This window comes from Platichthys flesus, chromosome 20 (assembly GCF_949316205.1).
Source record: "Platichthys flesus chromosome 20, fPlaFle2.1, whole genome shotgun sequence".
Taxonomy (NCBI): domain Eukaryota; kingdom Metazoa; phylum Chordata; class Actinopteri; order Pleuronectiformes; family Pleuronectidae; genus Platichthys; species Platichthys flesus.
Window position 1 is genome coordinate 8981777 of NC_084964.1, and position 16453 is coordinate 8998229.

A 16453-nucleotide genomic window follows, 5' to 3' on the forward strand; every position below is an offset into this window, starting at 1 on the left:
GTGTCGATCATCATGTTGACCTCAGACCTCAGTGAACAGCAGCACGCAGTAGGAGGAGAGGTTGTTTAAACTGAATGAATCCTGCTCTGAAAGCTTTATACTGCTCGGCCGATGACGTTTTTACTTTCATTCAAACTGTGTGTACTTTGTCATACGGAGAGCTGGACGCTGACTACACAGCGGCGCCCGCTATGTGAAATCAAAAGAAAATGAGTCGTCTCCGCGCAGACAAGCTGTCAACAGAACACAAGGTTTCATTCAAGTGATCACAATGGCGGCCAAGAGACAACACACACACACACACCAACACACATACATATGCGTCACACTGTAGTTCACCAGTTTTCACTGTGGACACATAGTGTTGTCAATGCACTCATGGGTAATTTCCTTCATCATCAATGGCCTCAATACACAACACAGCAATGTTCACATATATAAAATATGACTCCTAAGCTTCAAAGTACTTCAGTGAAATTAACTAATTAATCTCCAGCTGAAAAACCAACAATTTCATAACATGTGGAATTAATTCATTATCACAACCTGATAATAGAGAATTGCACCCACGTTGGGCACATCCTTAATTTGGCTAATTTCCCTGTAGTGGGACTAATAAATTATTCTTTTGTGTTATCTCATTGTGTAGGAGCGCTGCTTTTTGTCCTCACCCTCAACATTGAGTTTTTTTAACATCATTGAGTTTTTCTGCCAAATACATTTGATACACTTGCTTTATTACTTATTAAATGGGGATATTCAAAGAAGAAGTTTTTTGTAACCCAGTATTTCCAGATTCTATTTCATAATCTAGTCATACCAACTGGGGGTCAGGGTTAGTTGTGTCGTTAACATTTACCACACAACATATGCAAGTGATGGCAAGAAGGCAAGCTTCCTACAATGTTCAACTTTGCTAAACTAGACCCATACAAATTTGTTAGAACTAGAGGAGCAGAAAATCCGGACTGCACTGTTCTACGGGACTTAACGATCCGGAGTAACGAGTCAGAAGTTAATTATTTGCTTCAGTGTTTATTGAATCACAGAATCATCGAGATCCAACTGAGATCAGAGCTCGAACACACACAACAAATGTTCCTATTCCCACCTTCACCAGGCTGTTCAGCTCAGACGCTCTGATTTGCCGCTGATCAGATGAATCAGCTATCAGCAGGCAGGGTCTGTGAAAAACAGCCCCAGTCGGGTAATTAGCAACAAACACGCTGATGGCTACAAGGGGGGGCCGGGGGGGGGCATAACAGCTACCACTGAACGTGTCCACTAGAAGCTAATTAAACAGCATGAAAACAACTTTGACAGCTATGTAACGCAATTAGGAGAAGTTTATTGTACAGAGAGAAGGAGTGCGAGAGAAACACGAGGCCTGTCACTGGTTGTTTTCATCATCCATTGTTGTTTATTATGTGATTCCCCCCTAGTGGTTGTTTGAATGAACAACGACCCTTGCCGCACTTCACAGAAGCTCTCCGTTCAGCACCACCACAACACAAGACTACCAGCAACAAAGCTTCTTTCTTTCTTTCATTCTTTCTTTCTTTATTTCTTTCTTCCTTTCAATTTCACACTTTTCCCAGAAGGCCTGTTACAAACTTGTGGTGTACTTTACAGTAGGAAAGGTGTGTGTTGCATTATGGGAAGTGCAGGATCTGGGGGAGAGATTTAGAATTGTTTGACCCATATTAGAGGCCCAAAATCAGGATTTTTCACCTCTACCTCTTTTTTTATTCAGCATCCAACAGTGATGTCACAGTGCACCGACACACCTAAGACTATACTTCTACATCACGTCGACAACCTGGGGAGTTTAGTGTCTGGAGATCAGGAAGGCCAGGGTTGCTTATCAAGTGCTGCGTTTAGATTTTATTTCTTTACATTTACTTCACCCATACTATCTTGTCTTCATCCACCCATTATCTATACCGCTAAACCTTTTAGAGTTATGGGGGAGCTGGAGCCAATCCCAGCTGACATAGTGTAAGAGTTGGCTTACCCCCCGGACAGATCGCCAGCATCGCAGGTTGCCAACATACAGAGACAAGCAGTAATTCAGGAGGAAGCCGGAGAAAACGCCTGCAAACACGCAGAGAACAGAAAGACCTGGGATTCTAACAGGGAAACTACTTGCTGTGAGGCCTCATAAGAAACATGATCGGACATACTGCCTTCCTCTTATGAGGCACAATTGCAGTTCAAAATTTGTTATAAACCATAATGACATAAAAAATCAATGAACAACAGATTCCTACGATCTTAAAAACATTAAACATTGATTTTGATTATTTTGCCATGATGTGTTTCAGAGAAGCGGCCATGTTATGTAATTTTTGGGACAAATCACTTCAGTAAAAGATATAGGCCACGTATTCTTAGACTGCTGTCACAGTCTCTGCAGATTCTGATCGGGTGTAAGGTGCACTTGTACGTGACTGCAGTCTGAGACAGTGTTGCAGGAGTAAAGACTCCGGGTGACAATGAGCATATTCCTGAGATATAAATAAATGTTCTGTAGTGGTGTGGGAGTAGCAGCCCACACGGTCCCTGTCTGTTTGCTATTTGTGCTTCCCTGCTATTTGTCATCCATTCAAACCACAGTAATAACACGTCTCTCACATGGATAGAGTACCTGTCTGCTGCGTGCTCTTTTAAATGAAGGTGTTTATCCACCTCAGCACGCACAGCCACGTGATCAAATAAAAGCCTGCTCATCACATAAAAAGTTTTCCACATCAACTCTGGGAAACCGAGCGAGTGCTCTGATTTGACCTCGTTTACGGAGAACAGAGATCTATAATTATCTGAAAGGAGGGTTGTGGAGGCGGAAGCAAGCAAGGACAAGGGATGTATTTCTCAGAGGGGAGAATGACAAGCAGGAAACGACAAAAAAAATAGACCTTGTTTCGGTTCAAGCGTCCTGATGTGGCTCAAATGCAGACGAGGGAGTTTTACATGTGCGATTGTCATTACGTCTAAATACATGCAGAGATGATGTATTAATGTGTGTGTCCTCGAAAATAATGGAAGCTGTGGTGGAGACTTCACAGTGGTGCGTCACTTTATCCCACTTAAGACAGTGGAATTATAACAATTACATGAGCAATGAGCTGGTCTATGAACTTGTCAAAAGTAGATGTAATTATGTAAGTGGTCAGCCAAGTCGTATCCATCGTGCAGTTACAGTATATAAACATCATGGACTAGGCTGTGGTACACATTGGAAAAATGAATTACATGTGATCAAAGTATGAACATGGTCATAAAATGGAGGCTGATTAAAATTAAAAAAATGAAATGGAAAATATAGAAAAGGAACAGAGGAAGAGGAGAAATATATAATAATGTGTTATGTAACACACAATATACAGATTTCTAGGTCATGGCTGATCGTATATATACATACACATGTATATTTACATACTCAACACATAAAGCTACATTAAGCTGTCTCAGATGCATCTATTCTAAAGATAAAGACAACGTGTTTGTATTAATGGAAATAGCAAATATGAACACACAGGCTTTAGTGCTGTCTGTTGGTAAATGTCTCTATTTATATGAAGCTTTTCAAATTACAGTATAGTTTTGCCATTCACCCATTCACACAGTGCATCTATGTGCAGCACGTTCTCTCTCACACATCATTCACACAGCAGGCAGGGTTCGGGTTTATTATCTTGGCACACGAAAAGGGATCGAAACCGCAGACCCTCTGGTCCCATTGTGTTCCAGCTGCTCTGGCAGCTGAACCTTGTAGTTTAAGATTAAAGACCATCATTAACAACACCGTAGAAAAAGACAATAGTTCACAAAAAGTAGTGAATTTAACGGCAGTACTGGGACTTTCTAGAAGAAGCATTATCGATTTCTGAACACTCTTATTCTGATATTAGGCACAATGCTCACTGCAGTCATTTATAGTGAAATGGTTTGGTACTCTAGTTTTAGCTGTTAATGAATTAGTCCATCTGCTTTTAAACAAACTTAATGCAACTTGTGCAAAAAACAAACATTCCTGCTATTTTCAGAGATGATAAAGACTCAGTATAATACAGGCAGATAAAGTTTAAAAGGAATATCTATTTAATCCTGAAGTCATCATGCTCAAACGCATGCAAAACACACACACACACACACACACACACACACACCGGTCCAAACACGTGGCAGGAGATTACATCCTAAAAGCAAAACATCACTCATCCTAATGACTTCAGTCGTTATTGTACTACACATGAATGTTAACTGTTACAACAAGCTGTTTGCATCCCCTCAAGTGTGGTCACCTCACATTAAACTGCATGAACATGCTGATACGGGTTCATTCCAATGAATAAATTATGCATTTAAAGCCCCAGCAATAAGAGATTCTTAGAAAACAACCAGGGAATGGAAGAAATCAAAGCCACAAACAGCACCTACAAAACAACAGCAGCTGCTCTCCTCACTTACTGAATCAGATCTCATTAAATATTCACACACCTCCTACTTTGCATACATTATCACACTGATGGCACTTGGCAAAATACTGCAGGTGTCACACATTAAAAAGCTGACAAACATTTAAATCTCCCTCAAAGGCTCACAAGCAACCAAATTGCATAGAAGAATAAAAAGATGTACTCACCCCAGACAATTCATGGTCTCAGGTGTCACCCATGGTTTCGAAAGTTAAAAAAAAAATCGAAAAAACACAACTTGCACAATCTACTACACACATCTAGGGATCACAGCTGTGGAGGCATCCGCTGCTACACTGTGCTCCTTGTTTGACGAGGACGAAAGATAGGATGGGGACCTCGGCGCAGGCAGGAGGCTGCCTTTACCAAGTGTCAAGGGCGAACTGTCACCGCATGGAGAGAGAGAGCAGAGACCAGCCCTGAGCCTCTGAGCACAATGATAAGAAGATCCATCTGAACAAAACGTTAAAAAAAAAACGTCCTGGAGAGAGGGAGAGAGGATAGAGAGGCAGAAGAGTTGTGAGATGGGTGGGGGATGATAAATAAAAAACCCAAAGAGATGATTTATTATTGGTGCTCGCCCTTAGTTATACAAAACACCCAATGACGCGAGATAGTGTTTGAATTATTCATGACCAATTTAAGGCAGAGGAACGCCGTTGCCTCGTGTCTCTTCTGGGAGGGAGACGATGCAACTACCTCAGCACTGACCTCATCCTGCTGGAAAGGCTTCTTACAGTGTATTAATACCACTGAAATGAGCTGTAGTAGTAGTAGTAGTGGAGGACGCCAGGGTAGTAAGAGAATAAAAGGACTGATTGGCTCAGTTTGTGGAAGAGTGCAATCTGTGGACAAACTGTCTGGGGAGTTAGGGAGAGGCAGGCGTGCTGGTCATTCTGGCGCACACAAAACCAGGTAGTTCTGGCCCTCTGACTGGTTTTTCACATTTAAGTACCTGGCGCTGCTCCATCTTATAGACACATGGAAACACCATCAAAAAACCTGTTGGGTGCAGCTTAAGCTTTGTGGATACAGAGCAGCGCGGCCGCCCGTACTATAGATGTTTTCATGGAGCGAGCACTCAACTAAATCGGCCTGTGGCTCGTCATCACACACTCTACTCCATCCTGCGAGTTCAGGCCATGCTGCCAATCTCACGCTCATTTTCTGCTAAAAAAAACCTCTAAGCTCAGGTCCCACCCGTTCAGTCACTCGGTTTCACTAACACGGATGATGACACTTCAAGGGACTTGGAGGGTCACTGTGGATTTACGGCGAGTGGCAGATGGGGCCCCACCTAAACCTCAAGTGAAGCTTTATCATGCCTGGCAGTGGACGAGACCCCACCCTAATCCATCCTGCGACAGAATGAGCAACAGGAAAAAGCCTGTTTATGTGATTATTATGAGTGAAATCCAGGCAGATTATTTTACTTTTCCCTGGGACCACAGAGAAAAGGGACACTGGGATGCAAAACCATGTCCTGGTTCGTATGTTCTTGTATCACTGTGGCTTTTTAGGGTTTTGTTGGGCATATTGGGGGTCTAATTCTGTGCAGGTCTAATGGACCTGCACAGAATTAGTGATCTTCCACTACCAGCATTGGAAATGTATCCCATACTGCCAGGACAGGCATCGGCGAGTATGTGAATCCACGTACCGATACGATAGCTCATCTTTAGAGTATAGTGGTTTAACCCAGATAAAACTTCCCCTGAGACCACTACTGTACTGCCACTGGCAAGTACTTAGTACTTTAGAGCAGCATAAGCCGAAATGTCAGCAGAAGTAAAGTACGGTATGCAACATTTCAGATTTAAGGGTGGGGAAGTAGTGCTGCCAAATTACAACACTAGCAATCTCATGATGCATTTGAGCATTGTCTGTGTGTATTTTCATGTATTTCAAAGGGTGCAGCCTGAGCCATGCCATACAACAATGAGCCATAGCTCTGCCAATAACAAAGAAGCCTGGCTACACAATATGTGTCTCAGGCTGTCATAGATGACTTAGGATGATACATTTAGCCGGAAGTAATTGACCACTCTTCCTCAGTCTGACCTTGCAGCCCACTGTCAGTTTATTCTATACCATGTTATGTAATACATTGTAAATGGAAGTGAGACCTCTGACTTGTACCTGATGCTGGAGATGAGCTGTCGATGTTCGTCAGTGGTGAGTATCTCTGGCAGAACAGAGGCCAACCACTCCACTCTCTTCTCGGCCGCGTACTGCTTCAGCACACTGAAGAGTTTCTCTTTCACCTCAGGTTCATCACCGAGAATCTGGTCGACCTGATGGAGACGTTTGAGGACAAGACGCTGCCTGGTCATATGTTCAACACCAGTTCAAAGCAATAAAGAGTCTAAATCAGGTAACTAATACTTAATCTTCTGTCAAATCTTGTATCTTAGCCAGTTTAGTTCTAGGCTCAAACTAGTCCTCATAAAGACATCTGTACCAGTAAACACACACACACACACACACACACACACACACACACACACTCTCACACACACACACACACACACACAGACACCTGTACTTAATCAGGACTGTGTGTGTCGGTATGGTTTGATCATTTTGACAATATTTTCTCCTTGGCAACCCAAAACTCTCTCAACAAACACAACATCGCTGAATTCTGATTGGTGCAGAGAAATGCACAACATCCCCTATTTACAAATGAATCTCAAGACAAATACACAAACACATACAAAAATTTTTTGAACCCTGGCAGGAAGTTTGGGGTTCAAATAGAACTTCATTATTCAGAGTAAGAAAAACGTCAACCCCTTTAAACTCCCCAACTCAATTTGAGCAGGTGAAGGAATCAACCGTCACCTTATCAGTAGTACTTTTCGACGTACCTTGCTGTTGAACTCCAGAGCTTTATGTTTACGGTCCATCCTTGGCCCGTCTCCCCCCATCTGACTGTCGTCTACGCTGATGCTGTGCTTCTGCCTCACGCCGAGGCATAGCACCCCCAGACGGAGCGTCCTTCCCTGGGAGGCCTTGATCAGCGCCGCGGCGGTCTCATGCTGCCTGACGGGGATGCCGTTGACCTCCATGACATAATCCCCGGCCCTAAGACCTGCACGGCCGGCCGGCGAGCAAGGCGAGCAGTCCTCCACTAGCAGGGGGCAGTCTCCAACGATGGTGAACCCAAAGCGACCATCCGGACCGGGTATGATGTCCATCTGTAACACAAGTAAAAAGCCAAAGCCCATCAAAACAGCTGGATTATACCATAACCTGTAATTCCACAGGCATCAACCTACACATGCAGTAATCCTGGGATATATTCAAGAGCTGTAAGACCTGCTGTATACGGGACACCACTCCGATACTGGGAGGGATGTTCTTCTGAGTCTGGGCGATCGCCACGACGGCCTGCGGACCAAGCGTCGACACATTGTGGCCCTCGATCTCCAGGACCTGGTCCCCCGCTTGCAACCCGGCCAGGTGGGCGCTGCTGCCCTCCTCCACTGACAGGATGTAGCTGGGTCCATTCCCACCGAGCTGGAAGCCGAAATCCTCGGGCCAGCCCTGATTGGACGTCGGCATGCTGAGGACTATAAAGATCGAAAAAGGTGGAGGTAGAATAGAAAGAGGATGTCGGATTTGAGAAATGAACACACACTTATTCAAATACAACCACTTACCCACAGCAGCCAATGCATTCATGTCTACTGGCATCGCAAATACACACTCAGATTTAACGACCCTTTGCATATTTCAACAGAGATCCAAACTGACGCCGCTGTTCCCTGTCTCCATCCTCCTGCGTCTCGAGTCGTTCTATCGTGAGCGGCTCTGTAACCTTCTCCCCTGAACCGTGACACACTCAGCCGTCCCTGACCTGGTTCACAAACCCCCACGGCAGCCAATCAAATGAAGGCGTCGCAGAGATCGCAATTTAATTATCTTGAGAGACACAAGTAAAAAGTCTTGCCTGTTGAACAGTAATTAGGCAGCAAAGCGAGAGCGAGCACACCACCGGCTGCACTGAGGAGTTTTAAGCAAGTTAAGAGACAGAAAACAGCTTTAAAGAACAAGCAAATCAGGCAATATCAGAATATACAAATGCTGTGGCTCAGCTGGAGGCTAATGATGCTCCACAGCCTCTTAGCGCCCCAGCACAGCAGGATTCACACAGTTCACAAAACCGGCAAGAGACTTACGGAAATCTTTAGATGGCAACCGATTGCCTCGTTTGTTCTGCCGAAAAGAGTATCTGCCTTTTTTGTTTTGCAAAAACTTCTTCATCTTGATTTTTTCGAGATAGCAAGTGGCCTGCTAGCACCAAAAATATGCAATAAAAAAAAAAAAATCCTCTCCCCTCTGATCACCCCACAATCCCAAAGTCAAACAGAGAGCGTGACAAGGTCAACGCACAGCCCCATTCTAGCTCCCCTGAAACCACAGCAGCCTCCTCACGAGCAATGGGTGAGTGTGCATGAAAATCCAGTGCAGCCTCTGTGACACCGTCAAGGAGTTGGTCCTGCGTCTCATCCCTGATTCATCCTGGGGCCAGCCTGCTTGCACACAGTGTTAATCAGAAAACTGGGACACGTGCACCCGCGCACCTCGGCTCCTTAATACTTCTCTCTCCAAAAAGGGCTATTGTGAGGCCTCATTTTTCTATAAATACACCAGTGTGTCTTTTTTCCCCTCTCCTCCTCTCTCGGCTAGGTGGCTCTCCGAGGGACTGCTCCTGGCCCAGAATCGCTCTGCGTCGCTGCGAGGAAGCCTGATGAGCACTAATTGGAGCGTCCGCTCGCCTGGAATTCTGTGAGCCCATGTGTGTGTGAGCACATTGAAAGGCTCAGTCCATTGAGAAGGAGCAGGAGCAATTTAAGATCTCAGCCTGCAGGATTAGTCGGATTACAAGATGAATCTTCAGCGCTCCCCCACCCCCTCGCCATTAACACTGAAGGAACACATGCTCCCCTTCCTTGAGGAATACATCCACGGACTATAAGACATGTATTGTTAGGTGGTGACAAAACGCTGCAGTGTCAAGATACGGTCCTGATTGTTCAGAACCAGTGAAATATTCAGATAATCTTAAATCCACTATGTGTAGACGTGTCTTTATTGATTATGTCATCTTTCTCATTACCCTGATGTCATAGGTTTATTTGTAGAATAATGAAACCACTGCAGACAAAACTGGTGCAATGTCACTTTCAGCCCATTCATAATGTGTCTCCTGGGCTGGTCTGTGATGGATATGCACTGCTGTCTGCCACAATAGTTTTTTATTTGCCCTTCCATACAAATAACTGCTTCAATTTTTGGTGTTATCATCATCATTAAGAAAATAAATTATTATTAATGGTCAAACTGATTTTACTGGCAAATTGCCAATCATCAGTTAATCTGTGGACAAACATTTTTTACACTCATTTTAATAAACAAGCATTTTATTTGAGTCATTTTTTGGAAGTAAATCATTTAAAACTTTTTTTTATTATTTCAGAATTTTTTCTTCTATTTTCTGACATGTTATATCCCACCAGAAAGATGGATAGAGATAATAATCAGCCCACCTTACTTTTTTTAGTTTCAGCCGTAGTTATACAGGCAACAGTACGTAAGAATTGAAAAGGTCATGTTATCCTGTGACCATAGAATGACAATGTTTTGATGCAGAGGGGGGGTTTGTGCTGAAACAGTCAGTTAATGAATATGGTGACTGACAGGAGATTAATGAACAAGAATAAAAAAAAGATTTGCAGATGTCGGATCAGTTTATGGTGGTGCTGACCTAATATTTGTAGCGCATAGTAAAAGTTGGAGAACATCCCACAAGTCAAAAGCAGTGACTAAAAAGTAAATGGAAAATCGTCTGTGTTTATATAAAGCTTAAAATTTAAAAAGAGGTTATTATAATATTGAATATTATTGTGAGGGCACCTCAGATACAATAACACAATATGAAGTCCGTAGAGTGGCCTGCAGGTGAGTCCGTAGTGTGAACTGTCATTAGTGGCTCAGCACAGAGTAACGAACAGGCAGTGCGTTACAAACTGAATAATTCAACACAAATGGCTTACATGTGCAAACAAACACTGTTCACTTCAATCAAACTCTCCCCTTACTCTACAGCCAAGACAGTTCACTCGTGTTTGACAACTAACATCTCAAAGGTAACTGAGTCTGATCCAACTGCTCCTGTCTTTAAACTCTGTTCGTAACCCTGCAGACATCTGGTCATATATACATTATTACCTACTTACAATATGTGTTATACAGGATTTACCTTTGAGACTAGCAACACCAGTTCTTCAATAATCATAAAGGTGTTGAAAAGTATTAAGAATCACTTTCCAACCCCAAACTGTAGCCACGCATACATTCAGTGCATTGTGACTGATCACCTATTTATTTTAAGAAACATTTAAAAGGACCAAACGCACCGGCACAGCACAACACAGCTCCCCCCCACCACCACCACCACAAGCCTGTTACCTTTTTAAACAGCATCCACGGACATGCACACACGGCTCCTGAGTGACGCTCCCCTCTCCGGCACCGGGAGCTGTAACATGAGTGTTTGGCCATGTCGGCAACCAGATCCATCAGGTGTCTAGTGATGCCTTGTTGCATTGAGCGGCGGAGAAAACGGTTCTCTGACTCTGAGTCAGTTATTCATGTGATACTCGAGTCAAACATCTTCACATCTGCCGTCTTCTTACAAGGTGGGAGACTGTGAGGACGGAATCTGCTTTTTGCCATTTTGGGGAATTTAACAAGTACATTTACTCAAGTACTGTAACAGTGTTTTTCTTTGGCATGCACATAGATTCATTAATATCTTAGAATATTGTAATCATATGGTATATAACTGCCTAATAGAAGTTGTACTTTTTATTCTTAAGGTGCGTTTTCCTGACTTTGGTCACATGCGTTTCCTCAAATAATACTTAGTATGAGAAAATGTCTGGATAATTTAAGATAACATAGGATAACTTTATTGAAAGAAAATAAACCATTGCTTTTATTTTCTTAACGTGAAATATTACATTGAATCCATGTGAAAGCGTACTTGCATCTGTTCCTCTACAAACTTAAAGCATGTGTTGTTATTTATGGAATTTTCTCACCATTTTCTGATATTTAATAGACCATTTGAAAGCGTACGTGCATATCTTCCTCTATCTCCTCTTCTTTGATAAAAACAAAACACACACAACTTTAAGAATACTGGAAAAATCCTATTTAAAGATGGATACTGCTGAATAGAACTCATACAAGACGTAGACGGCAACGTATCGATAGTAAAGTCCATGTTTCTTCCTACCTGCACACACCTTCCTCCTCCTCCTCCTCCTCCTCCTCCTCCTCCTCCTCATCCCAGCAGCAGCAGGTTAGCTCTGTGGGTTAGCTACATGGATGCTACGGAAATGGAATTGTTAACAGAGGCTGAGTTGAGAACTGAAGCTGGAGCGACAAACCTAAGCAGCAGTTAACATGAGATAAAACCAAGAGAGGCGGCCATGTGTGACTAGACCAGAAGGTGAGAGAGATAGTATGTGTAAGTGGCTTTTACAGACTCCATGTTCATGTTTGCTAGCTCTGGGTGTGCACTTACTTACTGTACTGTAGCTTAGCATGCTAAAGCAGACCGCTCCTGTGGTTTAGGGGACGAGCGCTGTCTTAGTCCCTTTATATGTCTGAAGGGAATTGAAGAGGAAACGTGAAAGTAGCGTCTCGTTGAGTTTCCGCCCTGTTTATAGAGAGATCTGAGTTTAAACACCTGTTGTCTTTGTTGTTATTGTTGTTGTGTGTTTGTGAAGCTGACGGCTGAAGCATGGATTTCCTCAGCCTGTTCGCCGCCTACGTGCTGCTGGTGCTCACGTGCATCGTCCTGCTGTGTAGATACTCAGGTCAACAGCAAACTCCGTTTCTCACTTTCTTCAACTTTGTCGTGAAGGTAAGAAAGAAAAGCCTCTGAAACAATTTTAGCACAACAAACTGACACTAGATGGCGCTGTTGCACTGTTAATCTCCAAGTACAAGGCTCCATGAAGCACTGTTTTAATAAAATATACTATGTATATACTGTGATATTGTACATACTGTATTTCATTATTCCTATTCAGCGCTCATATTTTATGTATTGTATTAAATTACACACATTTTATTATATACCTTCCTATATTTTGAATTTCAATCAGTCACATATTTCTGTTTTTTGCTGGAGCAACTGTATCACACAAATATAATAATGAATTGTGCAAATAAAACATAATAAATCACAGTAAATATTAATTAATAAAAGTATATAGAGTAACATAACAAATTGTTAATGCATTTAATATGAGTATGTTTGTATGTATCTTGAAATAAATTCGAAAATAACTTGACCACCTGGCTTTATGGATGTGGAATTAAGTTGTTGTTGTACTTTTCCTCACAGTTTGTCGCACCCATTACACCAAAATGGCTCCAGACGTTTTCACAGCGGACCTTACACAGGCTGTTCCATCAAAGGTCGGAAATACATAATGTTAAGAAATCTGTTCTCGTTATCTATTTCATTACAATGTTGCAGCCTTCAGTCTATGTCATCTTAAACACACTTGGTTTTAATTTAATTTATTTTATTTATAAACCTGTTATACTTACACAGCCATTATCAATGTATGGGCCCAGTTCTGTTGATATTTATGCTTTCATGTTCCACAATTTTGTATCCGACAGGGGTTCAATGGGTTTCTGATTTTTAATTTCTATTCTTTTCTTTTCACTCGGAATATACTTTTTTGCTAAAGCTTTAAAACCGCCATATCATTAACATTTATTATTTTCTTGTAACTGCAGGAGCAACATGTTCATCTATCTGCATCTCCTCCTGGAGTGCGCTGTGTATGCAGAGTTCACCTATGAGGTGCTTGGCTTCTGCAGGGAGATGGACACCACTCTGACCAGCCTGTCGGTGCCTTACATCCTGCTGGCCGTCAAGACTTTCTTCTTCTACCTCTGCATCAGGAGAGATCCAGGTTCGTTCCACAGTAGCTGCAGCATGTGTGGGGCGGGGGAAGTACACCTGACACGCAAACCGGAACCCTACCCAACATGACAGAGGCCAAATAAGAAAATGTTATGTGTAATATTTAGGAGATTCAATTTTTTTTTAGTGAGGGAGTCAAGGGAGTGAAGGGATTCAAAGCACTGGTGACGTAAACCACCTTTTATTAAGTAGTAGTAAAATCCTAAACTGTAAATAAATATGGACGACAAATATCAACTTCCTCTCAAGATCCATAAAAGGAAACCAAAATAACCTGAATGCAAATGCTCCGATGTCCCGATGACTTCATTTGGAGCCAGACTCCGGCAAACAGTGAGCGAGGATGGAGCTGGTGTATCAAGGTCACACCAATACACACGCTCGACCAATTACGAGTCCGTCTCAGCTCTTACGGTATTGTCACAATTTAATGCTCAGAGCACGATGCACAAGACAAAGGTTAGTTTATAATATATACACCGATTGGATGTTGCTCTTTGTCTTTTTTACATTTGGCTCCTCCCTCCCACTCTGGTTGGGGCTGTTACAAAGTCAAAGGTCGGGATCCTGTGATGACATCAAGGCAACAATGTTAATCAACCTTAATTAAAGCAATCAGGCCAAGATTCATTCAGTTGTACAGGATACAGCATGATCAAGGTTACATTGTATGAGATTCAATCCTGATCAATCAAAGGGGAAATTAACATGATTTATATTGTGATCTAAAGGTTACATTTCCCTAACAATCTGTCGGTCCATGTTTTGGGAAACACAAATACCGTTGCTGTATTGCTTTTCACTCTCCTAAATTCAGATCTTTTAACCCATTCAGCGAGAATGCAAAACAATTCTGGTTTGTGTGCTTGAATTCATGTTCACCTGCTCCCTTCACTGACTGAAACAGATCTGTGTTAACACTTTACAAGAAAAACCAGACGATCACTGAAAATTTAGTTCTGGACAGGATTTATTTCACTGCAGTATTTTCTTTACTTAACCTTCTCTTGACTCACCTTTTTCTTGATTCAACAGGCACAGTTACAGGGAAGAAAGTGGCTGGTCAGCAGCACCTCTATCCATACGACAGGAGACTATTTCACCCGGGAATTTCCTGTCCGACCTGCCAGCTCATCAAACCGGCTCGCTCCAAACACTGCAGTGAGTAATCTGATACCCGTTGTACCTGCTCTCCTTCTCCCTCAGGGTTCAGACGTTGAATAAATACTCACAATGTTGTTTGCTTTCACTGCCCTTACCAAGTATTTTACCTCATTGTTGGCACAACATGTCATGCTGGTATTGTCCATTGTGTTCATTTCGGAAATTAACATGGATGAGAAGGTCAAAATGAAAAAGGAGTCTTGCTTTTTGCTGCCTGTAAACACCCGTCTGTATTTCAGGGGTCTGCGACAGGTGCGTCCAGCGCTTCGACCACCACTGTGTCTGGGTGAACAACTGCATCGGTGCTCAGAACACACGCTACTTCCTGCTCTACCTCTTCAGCGTTTGTGCCATGGCGGGCGACATGGCAGTGCTGACGGCGGACATGCTGCTCCACGCCGTTTTGCGCTCAGGACTTCTGAGGGCCAGTTACGTCGATGAGTTTGGTGAGCAGCAGACGGCCGGGCCTCTGTTTGTCGTGCAGGTGAGACTAAGTACTGCTGAGATACTGAGTGCTCTATAGATATGCTGCAGCCAAGGAGGCTGTGTTTGCACCCATGTCTGTTTTGTGTATGTTCATTTGTTTGAATTGTCAGCAGTGTTGAGGAGGGCTGTGGCGTTGGCCAGGGAAGAAATCACTTTCCTTAACATTGACATTTTGGTCAATTTATTAAAGAAAAAAGTTTAGATCTTTGATGTAAAATAATCTGACAATTATTGTGTTGAAATCTGAATTTTTACAATTTGGTGCAAATAGGGGGTGGGAACAAGCTGTTACATTATGGTGCAGATCCAGACCCAGGATTTATTTTTATTTCTCTCCAGAGACGATGGAAGTGAATCAGAGTTACCCCCAACTCTGATTCACTTCCATCGTCTCTGGAGGAAGAAAGTCTATACAATGATAATATAATATCCTTTAATATAATATAATCACAATAAATGCACTGTAGGAGTGCAACATTTATGATTTTTTTCATCATTTGAATGGCCAAAAAAGTTGTATACCTGTTTAAGAACATTTTAATAACATGACATAATCAAATCACTACTACTACATCAGATAGACTTAAATTTACATGAAAAAACATAACAAAAAATGTTCAGCCTACTGCTCTGCTACTCTCAAAATGATATTCTTATTTAAGTAAACTTCTCTGCCTTGCAGTTACAGGCCCTTGCTGGCATCCTTTCTAGACAGGACTGTTTGACCCTGGTGGACTAATGTGTTCCACTTAGCACCATTATAGTCTCTGAGTGAAATAATGCTCTTCTTCTTTTCCCCTCTGTCCCTCCAGCATCTGTTCCTGACCTTTCCCCGAATCGTCTTTATGCTGGGCTTTCTGGTCTTTGTCTTCTTCCTGCTGGCGGGTTACGCCATGTTCCATTCCTACTTGGCTCTTGTCAACCAAACCTCCAACGAGTGGTACAAAAGTCGAGGTTCCGTTTGTCAGCACTGCCACCCGACGTCAACATCGGACCACCTCTGTCAGCCAGCGCCAGACCACTTGAAAAGATACTTCTACAGCCGAGGGCTTCTCAGAAACCTGGGGGAGATTTTCTATCCACCGCAACCTGTTCGGAAAAAAGACAACTGAAAAGAGACACTGCCCCTTGTGTTGTTATGCTGCATTTACTGTACGCCCCTTCGGGATTTACTGTCTGACTGGAGTAATAAAGTTTACATTTGTGATATCTTGATGAGCTCTGGTGTCTATCTCACATGAAATGTAGAGATTTGAAAAGCTGTGGTCCAAACAAAAAAGTGATCCTTGTTATGTCAGATTGT

General features: G+C 42.7%; 2 protein-coding genes across 3 annotated transcripts in view; one reads left to right on the plus strand and one right to left on the minus strand.

The window, feature by feature from the left end:
- grid2ipb (glutamate receptor, ionotropic, delta 2 (Grid2) interacting protein, b) overlaps positions 1–11099 on the minus strand; it is a 32892-nt gene extending 21793 nt beyond the window's left edge. Inside the window, exons 1-4 of the mRNA XM_062378879.1 lie at positions 10956–11099; positions 7800–8053; positions 7349–7678; positions 6618–6772 (exon numbers count right to left, since the gene is read on the minus strand). Coding sequence (XP_062234863.1) covers positions 6618–6772; positions 7349–7678; positions 7800–8045 — 731 coding nt within the window. The 5' untranslated portion in view covers positions 8046–8053; positions 10956–11099. The remainder of the gene's footprint in view (positions 1–6617; positions 6773–7348; positions 7679–7799; positions 8054–10955) is intronic.
- Positions 11100–11855: 756 nt separating this feature from the next.
- zdhhc4 (zinc finger DHHC-type palmitoyltransferase 4) lies at positions 11856–16359 on the plus strand. Of its 2 annotated transcripts, none has more exons than XM_062378444.1 (7): positions 11856–12003; positions 12284–12420; positions 12907–12980; positions 13311–13489; positions 14536–14661; positions 14904–15148; positions 15963–16359. In XM_062378444.1, the coding sequence occupies exons 2-7, from the start codon at positions 12298–12300 to the stop codon at positions 16260–16262; spliced, it is 1047 nt and encodes a 348-aa protein (XP_062234428.1). In that variant the 5' UTR covers positions 11856–12003; positions 12284–12297; the 3' UTR covers positions 16263–16359. The 2 variants fall into 2 exon arrangements, with proteins under 2 accessions (XP_062234428.1, XP_062234429.1); XM_062378445.1 differs by having other exon boundaries at positions 11871–12021.
- Positions 16360–16453: the final 94 nt, after the last annotated feature.

Coding starts and splice junctions, on each gene's coding strand:
- zdhhc4 (XM_062378444.1), top strand. CDS start 12,298: ATGGATTTCCTCAGCCTGTTCGCCGCCTACGTGCTGCTGGTGCTCACG. Junction 12,981..13,310: donor CACAGGCTGTTCCATCAAAG/GTCGGAAATACA, acceptor TTGTAACTGCAG/GAGCAACATGTTCATCTATC. Junction 13,490..14,535: donor CTGCATCAGGAGAGATCCAG/GTTCGTTCCACA, acceptor TTGATTCAACAG/GCACAGTTACAGGGAAGAAA.